A 14,631-nucleotide genomic window follows, 5' to 3' on the forward strand; every position below is an offset into this window, starting at 1 on the left:
TTGAGGGATAATGATCCAGGGTAAGCACCCTGAGCTGAGAAGACCTGGTTACCCAGTGTCATGGACTGAATTATGTCCCCCCCCAAAATGTGTATATCCATTTGGCTGGGCCATGATTTCCCGTACTGTGTGGTTGTCCTCCATTTTGTGATTGTAATTTTATGTTAAAAAAGATTAAGGTGGGATTGTAACACTCTTACTAAGGTCACATCCCTGATCCAATATAAAGGGAGTTTCCCTGGGATGTGGCCTGTACCACCTTTTCTCTCTCAAGAGATAAAAGGAAAGGGAAGCAAGCAGAGAGTTGGGGACCTCACACCACCAAGAAAGCAGTGCCAGGAGCAGAGCATGTCCTTTGGACCTGGGGTCCCTGCATGGAGAAGCTCCTAGTCCAGGGGAAGACTGATAAGAAGGTCGACAGAGAAAGAAAGCCTTCCCTTGGAGCTGATGCCCTGAATTTGGACTTTTAGCCTACTTTACTGTGAAGAAATAAATTTCTCTCTGTCAAAGCCATCCACTTGTGGTATTTCTGTTATAGCAGCACTAGGTAACTAAGACACCCAGTCAGCGATAGGAGGGCCTCCAGCAACGAGACAGAGACCCAGTTTCTGCAATCAGGACTCAGAAGGAGGATTCAGTCACAGGACTAAGCCCACTAAATCCAGGGCAGGAGCCACAACCTGACTGAATACGTAAGCCTCAGTCCCTAACTGAGGGTGTCGGAATTTCAGCTGTCCCAGAAGAGGCAAGATGGTTCTGGTGTGGTGCAGGCCTGGGTCTGCATTTGTGGCAGGAACTCTGACTGGGGCTGGGGGGCACAGGGAAGAGGCCAGAAAGCTTCTCGCTCTTGCCAGAGCCCCAGCCCCGTACCGGTCCCAGTGCCCAGCCCCGCTTTGGCCCTGAGCTGCCCAACACTCTGGTCCCCTGAGTGGGATTCCTGGTACCCGTGCAAACCACAGCCCCGCCCAGCAGGGCAGTCTCTATCTCCACTTCCAATCACTGTTAGCGGCCAGTCCTTGCCATCCGCATGACCTGTGCCGGTCCTCTGCTATCCCCACGATCAGCTGCAGTTAGGACCATGGTGATCCATGAGATTTTTAATTGGCTAATTTTTGGTAATAGATGACCAGGTCTTTCTTCCTAGTCTGTCTTAGTCTGGTGGCTGCGCATGAAATGCATCTGCCAGGAATCGAACCCAGGTCTCCTGATGGAAGGCAAGAATTCTACCACTGAACTACCACTGCCCCCATCTGCTCCCATTTAGGAAGCCCCAAAGGCATCTGAAGGGTGCATGTCAGCCTTGACTGTGCATTCTGACCTGTGCCGTTCCCCCTGAACTCCCAGATTGCACAAGCGGCCAGCTGCCCAAGCCAAACTCCACGCCTGTCCCAATCCCAAGCCCTGAGACGTTAACGTGCAAAACCAGGTCAGGAGGGGGTTAGGCAGCCCTTGGTACAAAGCAGCTTGCTTCCTCCTCTTATCCTTTGGGCTGGCAGTGTTTGCCTCCCAAACAGGACAAAGTTCAGCCTCCTGGCCCCATGCTCTGTGCAGTATTGTTCTACTCCACCTTAAAATGTAGGCTGCTTAAAAGGGACCAAAGCCATCGTTAACCTTCCCCCAGTGGGGTTTAGTCCTCAGGCCTCTGCCCAGGCATGGGGGCTCACGGAGATCACAGGGGTGGACGCCTCAGCCCATGGCCCCTTTGCCTTAAGCTTTCAGTTTGACAAGTAAGGGACTCCGGTTGTACAGTCCTCCCAGGGAAAAACCCTTTGAGAGGAGAAAAGTTGTGACACAAATATTACAAAGGTTCTCTGAGTCTCAGTCAAGGCTATTTTATCTCTAGTTAAACCTGCACTATTGTATACAAAGCTGCACGTTATCCTTTTAAAAATCCTTGTCATATTTGCTTATGCTTTCCAGCTACATGTTGTCCAGCCCCAGCCAGTAGGGCTGTGATGTCAACCAGGGCAAGGGACAGGAAACTTTCAGGCCACAAATTATTTGAAGGAGTCGCCATGAGTCGAAAAGACTCCATGGCACCCAACAACAACCATTTGCCCAGATTCTCAGCACCCATGGGCCCTACAAGGAACACCTTCCAAGAATGAAAACAGAAGCTTCATTCTGTTCAGTAAGATACCAATGAGGTATTGTTTGGTTTTATTAGGTATTAGGGGTTATCAATTCAAGTCAGAAGCAGCCGCGTTATAAAGATTAGGACATGGACTCCAGACACTGGCCAGCTGGAGGCCCCTGGAGATGGCTCCTGGAACCACTGACCTAATCGTGGGGCCTCGGCCCTCAGACAGGCCCACCTCAACTCATCCCAACCTTCAGTGCCTTGTGAACATCCTTCAGGGAAGAGGCCCGCCACCAAGATCATCCCTTCCAGCATCTAACTCTTCTGTCTGCTAGAAAACAGCAATTAGACTATCCCTAAAAAGATGGTGCCAAGTCTCAAGAAAGCAGAGATGGCCCCGGAAGGATCTCAGGTCTGTGCTAACCAGTTAGTTATGCTGGGAGGCAGAACCCAAACCTCAGTAAAGAAAGCCCTTCTCTCTTCAGCTATTCACTGAAAACACGAAGGTAATGAAAGATGTATACGCCACCCTTTGGATAAAAAAAGCAACAAACCAAACCTGTTGCCGTTGAGTTGGTTCCGACTCATGGTGACTCCATGTGTTACAGAGTAGAACTGCTCCCTAGGGCTTTCTTAGCTGTAATCTACAGAAGCAGATCTCCAGGCCTTGTAACCTTTGCCTTCAACAAATTCCTAACTTAAAAAAAGCTCCCCCCAATAATAAAACCCTAACCTAATTAAGACAAAGAAAGTAATGGAGGAATAGAAAAATAGAGCAGCTTAAAAAAAAAATACCAGTTTCCCCATTTGGAAACAAAACCAACAGGAATTCACTGAGTTCATTCTTGTGCAGAAGGAAGCTGGCTGGATGCATCTATTGGTGAGACTGCTGGACATTATTAAAATGACGCCTGGTGCCAACTAACCCCAAATAGGACACCATCCTGCCCATCCTCACACTATCGCCATGAGGCAGAGAGGGGACAGGACAAAGCTCCTTAGTATGCAGAAGAAATCCAGGCACCGAGCAGGAAGTGTTGCTCAATATCATAGAGCCCATCTGCCATGGTTTTCTCATTCCACATTTTGGCTCCATCAGAAAGAGCTGAAATACGTCACCGAACTTATGCAGCGCCTTGCAGGGCGCCAGGCAGGCAGCAGGCATGACTTGTGTCTGCTGAGGGTGTCGCGTGTGAATGCATGGCACCAGTGACTTCCTTTAGACGGTGTATCCTGCTAGGGTAAACCAGGAGCTGCCTCTGCCATTCCAAAGGCTCTGGATTTCTCCAGAGGCAGCCAGAAAGATAGGGTGGTGTTCCCTCTGGAAGTGAATGTCATCGCCCCTGCCTGACACAGACACAGGTCAGGGGCTCAGGGTACCTCTGGACGGGTCTGGTTTCACCTTGGATGAGGACTTATGATCTATAGCAAACCCCTAGCCTGTGTGTCCCATGCCCCTAACTTTCCTCTATGTGATGACCTGGGCAGCTCCCAGCATCCTTACGCTCAAAGGGCTTGGCAGAGAAAGTCTGTGTCAACATAAGGAAGCAGGAGGGCCCTTTCTTCTCCCAGGCCTGCGTGGCCGTTTCTGTCCTGGGCCTGAGCACACAGAGCTCCTTGGGCTCCCTGCCCACCCAACTACAACTTGATGGGTCTCCAGGGCAAAGGTGGGGCCTTTACTCTGGCTTGTTCCGAGAGCCAGGTTCCAGAAGCCCAGCTCCACCCTCTGTGGTCTGGGGGGCTCATTCTAGAGTTTGACAGGGAGAAGGGATTGGCTTGTCCAGAGTTTCTCCAAACCCAAAACCAAACCCGCTGCTGTCAAGTTGATTCTGACCCCCAGCGACCCTATAGGACAGAGCAGGACTGCCCCATAGAGTTTCCAAGGCTGTGATCTTTGCAGGAGCAGACTGCCACATCTTTTTCCCAGGGAGTGGCCGGTGCGTTCCAACTGCCAACCTTTCGGTTAGCAGCTGACTGCTTAACTACCATACCATCAGGGCTCCTGTAGTTTCCCCAAGGGGCCTCAATTGGCATTTTGAGCGGAAATAATTCTTTGTTGTGGGGAACTAAACTCAAGGGTACCCCACAGTCGTGGTGACACCCTTTCCCTCACACACATACACACACACACACACCCTCCCTCACAAACACACACACACTCTCTCTGTCTCTCTTTTCCAATGATGTCTGGAGAGCAGCACGGCCCCTGGCTGAGGACAACCACTGGGCTGGTAACCACCTCAAGCTTTTGGGAACAAAAGCCCCAAAGGCTGACTGACGTGCGCAAGGCCACACCCCCAGATATGACAACTTCCTGTCCAGAGTTCCTTCCAGTTGTACTGAAAATGATGGCTGCTCACTTATGTGCCATGGGATCCCATGGCACCTTGGAGCCACCATCTGTCTCAACGGCACAGAGCAAGCAAACACTAAGTGGGGAGCAGGTCCCCGGGGGAGAAGTTTTCGGAGGTCCTGCTCAGCTTAGTCCATGAATGTGGCAGACCCTTGGCAGACAGAGCATTTGTAGTTACCGCCATCCCAAGGTCAACATGGAGCTCAGAGGAGTTTAACATTGCGCAGTCTGTAGGGGCAGAGCTGGGGGCAGCCCAGGAGCCAGCCTTCATCTTGAGTCTCCAGAGGACTCTGCGAGAGTGTGGACTCCATCACAGAGTCTGGTCTTTGTTCCGGCATCCTCGCAGTCTCCGTTGGGAAATACGGACGTCAGTGCCAGCTCCTCCTCAGGGTCCCGGAAGATATCTGGAACACAGGAGAGGGAGTCACCAGTCAGAAGATAAAGTACATGACTGAGAAAGCTAGGAACGGAAGGCAGGAAGTCGGCCCCAGTAAAAATCTACTTCAAAGACAAAACAAAATACATATCAAAACCTTAAAACCCTTTGACCCAGCAATTCCACTTCTAGGATTTTATCTGGGAATCATTAGCAGAACTGTGCAGCCATCTTGGTGCCAGCCTATGGATGAAACCAACACTGAGGATGGCCCAGCAGGGCAGGCAAGAGCCTGGGTCCTTGGTGGGGTCACTGAGCCCCTGCATCAACCCCCGCTGAAGCTGACACCACCTCTGGCCTGTCTTTTAGGTGAGATAATAAATTCCCTGGCTGTTTAGGCTAGCTTGAGTCATGGTTTCTTTATTTGCAGCTGAAAGCACCCTAACTGATTCAAAGTCCAACAAGGCAGTTGGTTGAATAAACTGTGGCTCCCCGTGTGATGGGATTCAGGCATGATGTATATAATTCCACAGAACTACACACACACAAATGAGTACAAGTAAAACTGGGGAAATCCCGGTAAGATCCATGGGTTGTGGATTGTATCAATGTCAATATCCTGGTTGAGATTTTATACTACAGTGTTATACTATAGTGTTGCAGGGTGTCGCCATTGGGGGAAACTAGGCATGTGTACATGAGGTTGCTTTGTATGACTTCTCACAACGGCATACAAATCTACAGTTACCTAAACAAAAAAGAAATAAAAGCTGCAGACATATAATTATTGATGTGGAATGACAATTATATAACCGATGAAGACAGCAGTCTACAACACTATAATATGTATATCCGTGTAATATTCCCTGTTTATTATATATATATACACCACATATATAGGCCATAAATGCAACTTGCATTGTAATAAATTTATCTCTATACGAGGTCAAATAATTGGGTATATGCAACAGAAAGGGAAGTTATCCAAGATTTGTGTAAAATTGTTCGTGACTCTTGCTTTATTTATTATCATTTTTTCAGTTTCCAGATACATCCAAAAGGATGATGGAGAGGCTGAAAGTTATCATTTTTGCAATTAAATATTTATTTGTTTTCCTTTTTTGTATTTTTTGAACTTTCAACTGTGGTCAGTGGAATTCTAAGATGGCCCCCAAGAGCTCTGCCCCCAGTGTACACACCCCATACAATTGCCTCCCCTTGAATGTGGACAAGACCTGTGGATATAATGGGGATAGTTGTTGTTGTTGGGTGCCATTGAATCAGTTTCAACTCACAGCAACCCCATGTGACAGAGTAGAACTGCCCCATAGGGTTTTCTTGGTTGTAATCTTTACGAGAGCAGATCGCCAGGTCTTCTGTGGAGCCACTGGGTGGGTTTGAACTGCCAGCCTTTCAGTTAGCAGCCAAGCACTTAACTGTCATGCCACCAGAGATTAGGGGATGTTACTCCTGTGATCACCTCACATTAGGTAAGTCTCCTTCTTGGTAGACTGGAAAGAGAGATTCTCCTGCTGACCTTGAAGAAGTGAGCTGCATGCTTGGAGAGGGCCTGTGAGGGGCCCACATGGCAAGGAGCTGCAGGAGCCACTTAAATCTCAGAGCGGCCCAGCTGACAGCCAGCAAGAAATAAAAAGCAGAGGCTGCATCCCTACAGCAGCAAAGACATGAAATCTGCCCAGAACCATGTGAGTTTGCCAGGGGACTCCAAGCTCCAGAAAGCAAATCAGCACAGCTGACACCTTGACTGGGCCTGTGAGACCCTGAGCAGAGAAACAGCTACCCTGTGCCCAGACCCCAGACCCACAGCCACTGTGAGATAATTAACATGTATTGTCTCAAGCCATTGAGTTTGTGGTCATTCGTTACACAGCAATAGCAAGCTAAAGTATCTATCAACTAATGATTTTTTAAAGTCAGGGATAAAATAAGTTTATTTTAAAACACGGTGCATTGTTTCCATCACAAAGCTATACTTTTCTGTACACTGGGGCTGGAGATCATGGCCATTTAGCTGGTTACGACCTGCTCCCCTGAGTACTTCTGTCTCCACCACCAACAGCTTTAACACCCACCCAAGTGCTTGTGTGGATGCCTCAGAGCTGTCTTCCCCTTCCCGCTCTCCTCACCTCCATTTGGTGGCCTGATGATTTGACCCTGGAAATGTCTCCGGGATGACTTTCCTCATCGCCATCCCAACAGTGCTTGGTCTGGTCCAGGCTGCCCGCCATCTCTCCCCACTGGGCTCTGCCTCTGGCCTCTCCCTGCCTCTACTGCCCAGTCACCCCCTAAACACACCCACCATCTCGTCACCCCTGCACAGAACTCACCAGCCTGGGCCCACATTACTGACAGCCTTCTGTCCAGGGGCCCGGTGGGCCAACTCTCCAGCCTCGGCCTTACCCTTCTGCTATACCTCATCCCTGGCACTCTCGGCTGGTGACCTTTTTCTGAGCATGACTCTCCAAAACCCTCCTGCCTCAATTTCCCACCAGTGAAAATCCCTCTGTCTCCAGATCAAAGGTCACTTCCTCCCTGATATTATCTGGACCCTCAGGGGGAGACTTAACTGTGTTTTTGCTCAATGCACCCCAACATGCCCTGTGTCATAGCCCTTCCCACACAGGCTCATTAGCCGGAGATTGCCCAGGGCAAGAGCCCAGTCTGGCAGCCTGTATGTCCTCCACCTGGTGGTGTGGTACTGCTCAGGTCCATGCACTACGGATGTCAGTCCAGTTCTGTCCCTAGGATCCCCATTTTGACAGTACCACTCCCATAATTCCAAGCACTCGCCCGTGGGGTCCAGGAAGCCGGGAAGTAAGACACTCACCCTGAGCTGGGTCGTTGGAGGAGGCATCAGCCCTGTCTTTCCTCCGGCTCCACGGACCCCAGGAAAAGCAGGCCAGCAGTCCTGGGAGGCCCGGTCTCTCTCCGGCTCCCTCACCTACGAAAAACACAAAGCCCCACAAGCAAGATCAGCTGGTTCTGGCCAGACACGACTGAGTGATTTTCTGCTCAGCAAACCAAGCACTTCAACTGTCAACTGCCCTGGTTTCAGCCCTCTGATTGAAAAACAAAGATTCTGATTTGCAAAAGTGGGTGTGCTTTTGTACTTAAAAAGCAAATCAGAAACTACTATTTTGTGTGTGTATATATATATATATATACACACACACACATATATATCATCTCACTGCATCCTCACAAAAACCCCAAGATGTTCGCTTCATGGTGGGGTTACTACAGCAACAAAAATGGCATGGGATCAATTATAATGACAGCACCAGAGAAAGATATTTGTCATGGATTGAATTATGTCTCCCCAAAAATGTGTGTATCAACTTGGTTAGGCCATGATTCCTAATATTCTGTAGTTGTCCTCTATTTTGTGATTGTAATTCTATGTTAAAAACGATTAAGGTGGGAGTGTAACACCACACTTACTCAGGTCACATCCCTGATCCAATGTAAAGGGAGTTTCCCTGGGGTGTGGCCTGCACCACCTTTTCTCTCTCAAGAGATAAAAAGGAAAGAGAAGCAAGCAGAGAGTTGGGGGCCTCATACCACCAAGAAAGCAGTGCCAGGAGCAGAGCGTGTCCTTGCACCTGAGGTCCCTGCATGCAGAAGCTCCTAGTCCAGGGGAAGACTGATGAGAAAGCCGAAAGAGAGAGAAAGCCTTCCCCTGGAGCTGACACCCTGAATTTGGACTTTTACCCTACTTTACCTGGAAGAAATAAATGTCTGTTTGTTAAAGCCATCCACTTGTGGTATTTCTGTGATAGCAGCACTAGATGACTAAGACCATACTCCAAGAGTAGTAATTAACCCCCTGGTTTTCAGTTCAAACTATTTCCTAACAAGTATAAAATAAAAATATAGATGTAATCTTTTTGATAATCACAAATAGAACAATTACAAGTTGATCCTAGTTTCCTCATTAACCACTTTGGTTATCTGGAGATCACCTGATATCCTCCAACTATTTGGAATAGAGTCAGCAGGAACTAAATTAAAAACAACAACAACAACAAAAAACACTCCAGGCAGCCAAAACACACCAGAAAATCCTTGTTCATAATCTTGATTCAGGACCTGCATTTGGACCCAATTTTAATAAGACTGGATCCTTGGGTTTTCAATGCAAAGCAGTTGGGTTATTGTTGTTAGGTGCTGCCGACTCGATTTCCACTCACAGCAACCCCAGGAGACAGAGTAAAACTGCCCCATAGGGTTTCCTAGGCTGTAATCTTTCGGCGAGCAGGTCACCAGGTCTTTGTCCCAGAGAGCCGCTGAGTGGGTTTGAACCGCCAACCTTTGGTTAGCATTTAAGTGCTTAACCGTGGTGCCACCAGGGCTCCTTGTAGTAGTAGTAGGGTTAGGTGCCATAAATGGGGTAAAGGGACACTTGAAAGAGGCAAGCAACCTAAAAGTATAAGAACCACCATCAGGCTGCAAGGAAAGAGACGGGAAAACTTTTAAAACACAAACATACCACAAGCAAAAGGCTAGCAACATGAAACCATTTGGTGTAAGGGTAATGGTGCTAATCACTGTAAAAGCAGCGAAGAAATCCGAAAATTTTATTGTGTTCAGTATGTTTTTATGAAAGCAGAAAAGAGTTTAACACCGTAGAGAATGATTTCCTTGCAAAATGTTAAAATTTCAAAAGTGTGTTTAAAAGGAGGCTTCGTCAAACTAAGGATTCATTCACACACTGCAGATGCCAGGCAGGGGTCAGGGAATGGGAAGACAGTGATTAAATTGATTAAAGGGAACAATGACAGCACTGCATGGTAAGGACTTAGAGAGCAGAAGTGCAAGGGGGAAGGGTCCGGGAAGGCTTGCTGGAAGAGGCAGCCCAGTTGGGAAGGACGAGATGGGTTGGCTAGGTGAAGAGGGGGCCAGAGCAAGCTTGGCTTTGGGGAACTGAGAGTCATTTCTCTGGAACAGGTGAGGGCTGGTAACAGACAAGGCACTGGCTCATTAGGGTCTTGAATGTTTTGTTTCCATGATGTCAGGTGAGCAAAAGGGGTATCAACAATCAGAGTAACAGTCCCTCTAGGGACAATTCCCAGTGCTTTCAGAATGCTGGCCCTTGGGCTTCAAAGCGAGCTGGATTCCCTGAGGCCTAAACAGACAGGGCTTTTAGGGAGGCGGAGGAAGGTTAGGACCAGTTCTGAAGTTGAGAGGGACCCAGCCCTCACCCAAGCAGACCAGGCTAGCTTTGGGACATTTGTGATGTCGTAAGTACTAGTCTCCCAGCTAGGAAAGCACCTTTTTTCCCTTCCCCCCCAAGTCTGGTATCTCGGTTGCTGATTAACACACCGACGGCCCCCCAGGCACAACACAGCCACTGTTTGCATTAACCTTTTTGCAGAAGCGTTGGCAGAGCCTGGAGGAAAGCCTGGAGGGCTTGGGGGGCTGCTGGCGCTCCAGGGGGGTGCAGGGAGCTGGAAGTGCAAAGAAAACTTCCCGCATCTTCCAGTTTTGCAAGATCCAGATATACTCAATGCCCACATTTTAGTCCTAGGACCCTGGAGAGTTCTGTAAAACCTCGAGTCCCAGCATGGATGAGATTCTGACCCCACAGCTGATGGCTGCGGGAGGGCAGGAGAAGACCCTCACTTTCCTTGCAACACTTTAGGAGAGGGTGCAGGGAAAAGGCGGCAGCAGCAGGCCTGAGGGCCACAGGGAATCACACAGGGGGTGGGCAGTAGAGTGGCAGAGTTAGAAAATTCTGTGCTCAGTCGCTCACCCCCTTCCCCCATAACTTCCGCTGCCTTCTTCTTATGACCCCGCGAGGCTCTCACACAGCGCTAGAGTTCCCTGACCCCAAGCTGTGCAGCGTCCTAGAAGTTCCTGGCACCACCAACCGCCTAATCCCACTTCTGCCCCCTCCCCCAACCTTGCAACTTTTGTGCAACCCAAGGCCTTTCCATCCCTTTCCCTTTCTTCCCCTCTTCTGTATCGTTGGCCCGCCCAGTCCAAGCCTTCTCTCCACCAGCTTCCCCCTGCGCGTGTCCCCCTCTGCTTCCGGGGCTCCCTGCATCTCCTGTGCACTCCAATTCTTCCAGGACAGAACCAACCTCTGGGCCCAGGGTCCACTCCGCTCCAGGTGCGAGGCCCTGTGCTAGGCATCTCCCCTCTCCCGATCTCAGTTTATTCCCGTGCACCAGGAGGGAGGCCGGTCCAAAGAGGTTCAACCTGGGGGACCCCCCCCACCCTCCGCCGCCCGCTCCCCTGCCCGGTTCCCTCCGCAGCCTCACCTAGTTGCCCGGGCCCAGCGGCTTGCAGGGCCCTGCAGGCAGCCGCCTGGACAGCCAGGCTGGAGGCCGGGCGGCCGGGGCAGTAGGCGGCCGCCTGCACTGGGCCCCCAGTCTGACGGCCGAACACTGCGCGCAGCAGCGCCTCCAGCAGCCGCAGCGCCGGCGCCACCGCATCCTCCGGCCCGGCCTCGGCCACCAGCACCCCTACTAGCGCCGCGCCGGCCGGCCGCCGACCGCGCACGTCCCGCAGCATCTCGCGCAGGCGGCGCCGCGGCCCCCGGGCGGCCAGCGACGCGGCGCGGCACAGCACGAAGACCAGCGGCGAGCGGATGGCGCGGGCGGCCGGCCCGGGCGTGCCCCGTGCCACCGGCGCCCCGCGCGCCGTCCCCGGCTCCGCGCCCGCGTCGCTGCCAGGATTGGCCCGCGCCGGCTCGGACGGGAACAGGGCGCGCGCGAAGTCCCGCAGCTGCGCGCGGCTGGGCTCGCGCTCCCACAGCTCGCCTACCAGCAGCACCTGCCCGCGGCCCCCGGCCGCCTCCACCAGCGCCTGGAAGGGCGGCTCGGCAGGGCGCACGGGCTGACCCGCCAGCGCCTCCAGCTCGCTCTCCATGCCGCCTCCCTCTGCTGTGTGAGGCCCGCTGCCCGCCTCCCGGGACGCCCGACCCGGAGGACACGCCCCCAGGGCCGCGCTGGTCAGACCCCGGCCGCCGCTCGGGTCCTCAGCGCATCGCCCCGAGCCCTCCAAGGGTGGCTTCTCTCGCTGGCCCAGTGGCCGACGAGACGCGGAGAAACTGAGCCAGTCTTCGTTCAATAAATATTGAGAACGTATTAGGTGCCGAGGTCCCTGGGTGGTGCAAACTATTTGCGCTCAGCTGCTAACCTAAAGGTTGGCCGTTCCAACCCACCCAGCGGCGCCGCAGCAGAGAGGCCAAGAAAACCCATAGAGCAGTTCTACCCAGTAACACATGGGGGCGCCATAAGTCAGAATCGACTCCACCGCAACAGGTTTGGTTTTGGTTCTCACCAGGTGCAGGCACTGGCCTACGGAGGGTGGGGGAAGACAGAAAAAAAAGATCACGTGAACGAATACACCAGCACAGTATTAGATAAGGGCTTTGAGACCTGGGGCAGGTATATCTGATGAGCCGGCCGTGTTTTGAAAGAAGGAACTTTGGGAGGACCCGCACTGCTTTCGGGGAGTGGGTGGGAAAGTGCAGAAAGAGTTGAGAGACAGGAGGGCAGCAGGGATTACTTCTGTCCCCCAACTCCCGTTTGGGGCCTTTAGCATTTAACAAAAACGTATCGAGGTACCAGTTACCTCAAGAAGTGCTTACTACCTGCCGCGCATTGCTGTGAGCCCTGGGATGTTCTCTGCTGAACACGAAGGAGGCAGGCAGTGTCGTTCCCTCGTCCAGCAGAACGTCCAGAGGGCAGAGGGAGAAGGCTGATGGGGCCCCCACTTGGACTCACTGTCTCAGAAAAGGACGCCAAGAGGGCAGCGCGCATTTCCTTTCTAATCGTCCAGTTCAGCCTTGTCCAATAGAACATTCTGCCACCCAGGCAATGTTCTATGCTATCTGCATTGTACAATGCAGTAGGCGCTAGCCACATGTGTCTGTTATAAACCCACTGCCACTCAAAATGTGGCAACTGTGTCTGAGGAAGTGATACTTATATTTTACCTAATTTTGCACTGGGTTAAATTTAAATAATGAGGCATTTGTGATTCAGTGGTAGAATTCTGGCCTTCCACGGTGGAGAGCCAATGGCGCTCATGCATAGCCACCACCCATCTGTCAATGGGGGCTTGAGTGTTGCTATGATGCAGGGCAGGTTTCAGCAGAGCTTCCAGACTAAGACAGTCTAGGAAGAAAGTCCCAGAGATTTACTTCCAAAAATCAGCTGCTGAAAACCCTGGGGATCACAATGATCCAGTCTGCAATCGATCGTGCAGATGGTGCCAGACCAGGCAGCGTTTTCTTCTGCTGTGTAGGAGGTTGCCATGAGTCAGGCCGACTTGATGGCAGCTAACAACAACAACAAATTGAAATACCCCCTTGGGGCTGGTGACCTTATTAGGCTGTGCTGGTCAAGGCTTTTACTTCCCTATCTATTACACACACAGTAACAAAGGCCCCTTTGGTTCAAGAACGTGTTAATTACTCAGCCCTCTCCTTCACCTTATGACCCCTAATTCCCTCTTCTGGTTTCCCTGTTTCCTGCCTGCTACAATTATGCTGAAACATCTCCTGGAGGGTTTTTGTTCATTCGATAAAATACACATTTCTTGAGCACCTACTGTGTGCAAGGAGTTGGGATTCAAGGATTTAGAACACACAGCCTTGCCTTGATTTTCACTGTCCAGCAGTTGTTTGAGCCAGTGTTTGAGGGAAGGGCCCCATATCTTTGTGGGGTCCTGATTCATATGACCTTTTGCATTTGTAAACTGTCTTTGGGATGCCCTTGGAATGGTGCCACAATACCCAGGGAGGAATTCCCGGAGCTGGGTGGGTGGGGAGGAGCCCCAAACTTGGAGCAAGAATCCCTGGGTTGGAACCAGGGCCTGGGTTCCAGTAGCAGCTCAGCAATTCACTCAACCAATGTTTATTGAGCATCTCTGCCAGCGCTGTGCCCGCTCTGTGGAGACAGCTGTGAACACACACATCCCCGCCCTCATGGAGCTAATGTCCTAGTAGGAGGTTGGGGGAGAGGGCAATAAACAAGGAACACAGAAATAACAATTTCAGGCGGTGATCAACACCAAGAAAAAAATAATGCAGGACTGGCAAGACAGTGCATGTACTTGAGACGCTGGCTCCCTCCTGTGACTACATCCCTGAAGATGGCAAAGAAGCAAGAAAGGGTAACGACAACTCCGAGAAACTAAGTAAAAACCATGAGAAGCTACCAACCTCTCTTGAGGCAGCAGGTGTGTTTGGAGGAAAGAGCAGCCCCTCGAAGAAGAGGGGCCGGTGCAATACAGGGGGAAAAAGCCTGTTGCCATCAAGTCGACTCCAACTCATGGCGACCCCATGTGTGTCAGAGTAGAATATTTGTGCTCTGTAGGGTTTTCAATGGCTGATTTTTCAGAGGTAGATTACCAGGCCTTTCTTCCGAGGTGCCTCCATGTGGACTCAACTCCAATCATGTTAACCATTTGCACCACCTAGGGACTCCAGAAGGGGCATGGTCTGCATGAAAAACTTATAGTTGTGCTCTTTTCTCTACTCCACATTGGTCTGAGTAGATCACTGCTCACTCCCATCCCCACCTCCTCCACTGCCATGATGCTGGGAGGCAGAAAACAGCAGTGCCAGCCAGAGACAGTAACATCAGGCTGGGGCTAGAAGCTCAGAACAACCATAGCTGGCAGCCCCTGGCAGTCCCTTCTCTCCCTCTGCAGGAGCCAGGGCCTCCCAATCACAAGGCCCAGCTCATGGAAAAGAGTGGTAGCCAGGGGAGAGTGTCCAGAAGTTTCCTGAGGAGTTGTCTGGTGGGATGCGTATGCCAAGCCCCCACTGTAATCCTATAGGCAATT

General features: G+C 51.3%; 1 protein-coding gene across 1 annotated transcript; it reads right to left on the reverse strand.

Moving 5' to 3' along the window:
• Positions 1-402: 402 nt before the first annotated feature.
• On the reverse strand, positions 403-11,703 carry C6H2orf72 (chromosome 6 C2orf72 homolog). Its single transcript, XM_064286561.1, has 3 exons — positions 11,094-11,703; positions 7,658-7,771; positions 403-4,837 (listed from the first exon to the last, which is right to left on the reverse strand). The coding sequence occupies exons 1-3, from the start codon at positions 11,701-11,703 to the stop codon at positions 4,701-4,703; spliced, it is 861 nt and encodes a 286-aa protein (XP_064142631.1). The 3' UTR covers positions 403-4,700.
• Positions 11,704-14,631: the final 2,928 nt, after the last annotated feature.

The sequence above is a fragment of the Loxodonta africana genome, chromosome 6, assembly GCF_030014295.1.
Source record: "Loxodonta africana isolate mLoxAfr1 chromosome 6, mLoxAfr1.hap2, whole genome shotgun sequence".
Taxonomy (NCBI): domain Eukaryota; kingdom Metazoa; phylum Chordata; class Mammalia; order Proboscidea; family Elephantidae; genus Loxodonta; species Loxodonta africana.

Coding starts and splice junctions, on each gene's coding strand:
- C6H2orf72 (XM_064286561.1), bottom strand. CDS start 11,703: ATGGAGAGCGAGCTGGAGGCGCTGGCGGGTCAGCCCGTGCGCCCTGCC. Junction 7,772..11,093: donor CGCTGGGCCCGGGCAACTAG/GTGAGGCTGCGG, acceptor TGTTTTTCGTAG/GTGAGGGAGCCGGAGAGAGA. Junction 4,838..7,657: donor CTCCAACGACCCAGCTCAGG/GTGAGTGTCTTA, acceptor CCTGTGTTCCAG/ATATCTTCCGGGACCCTGAG.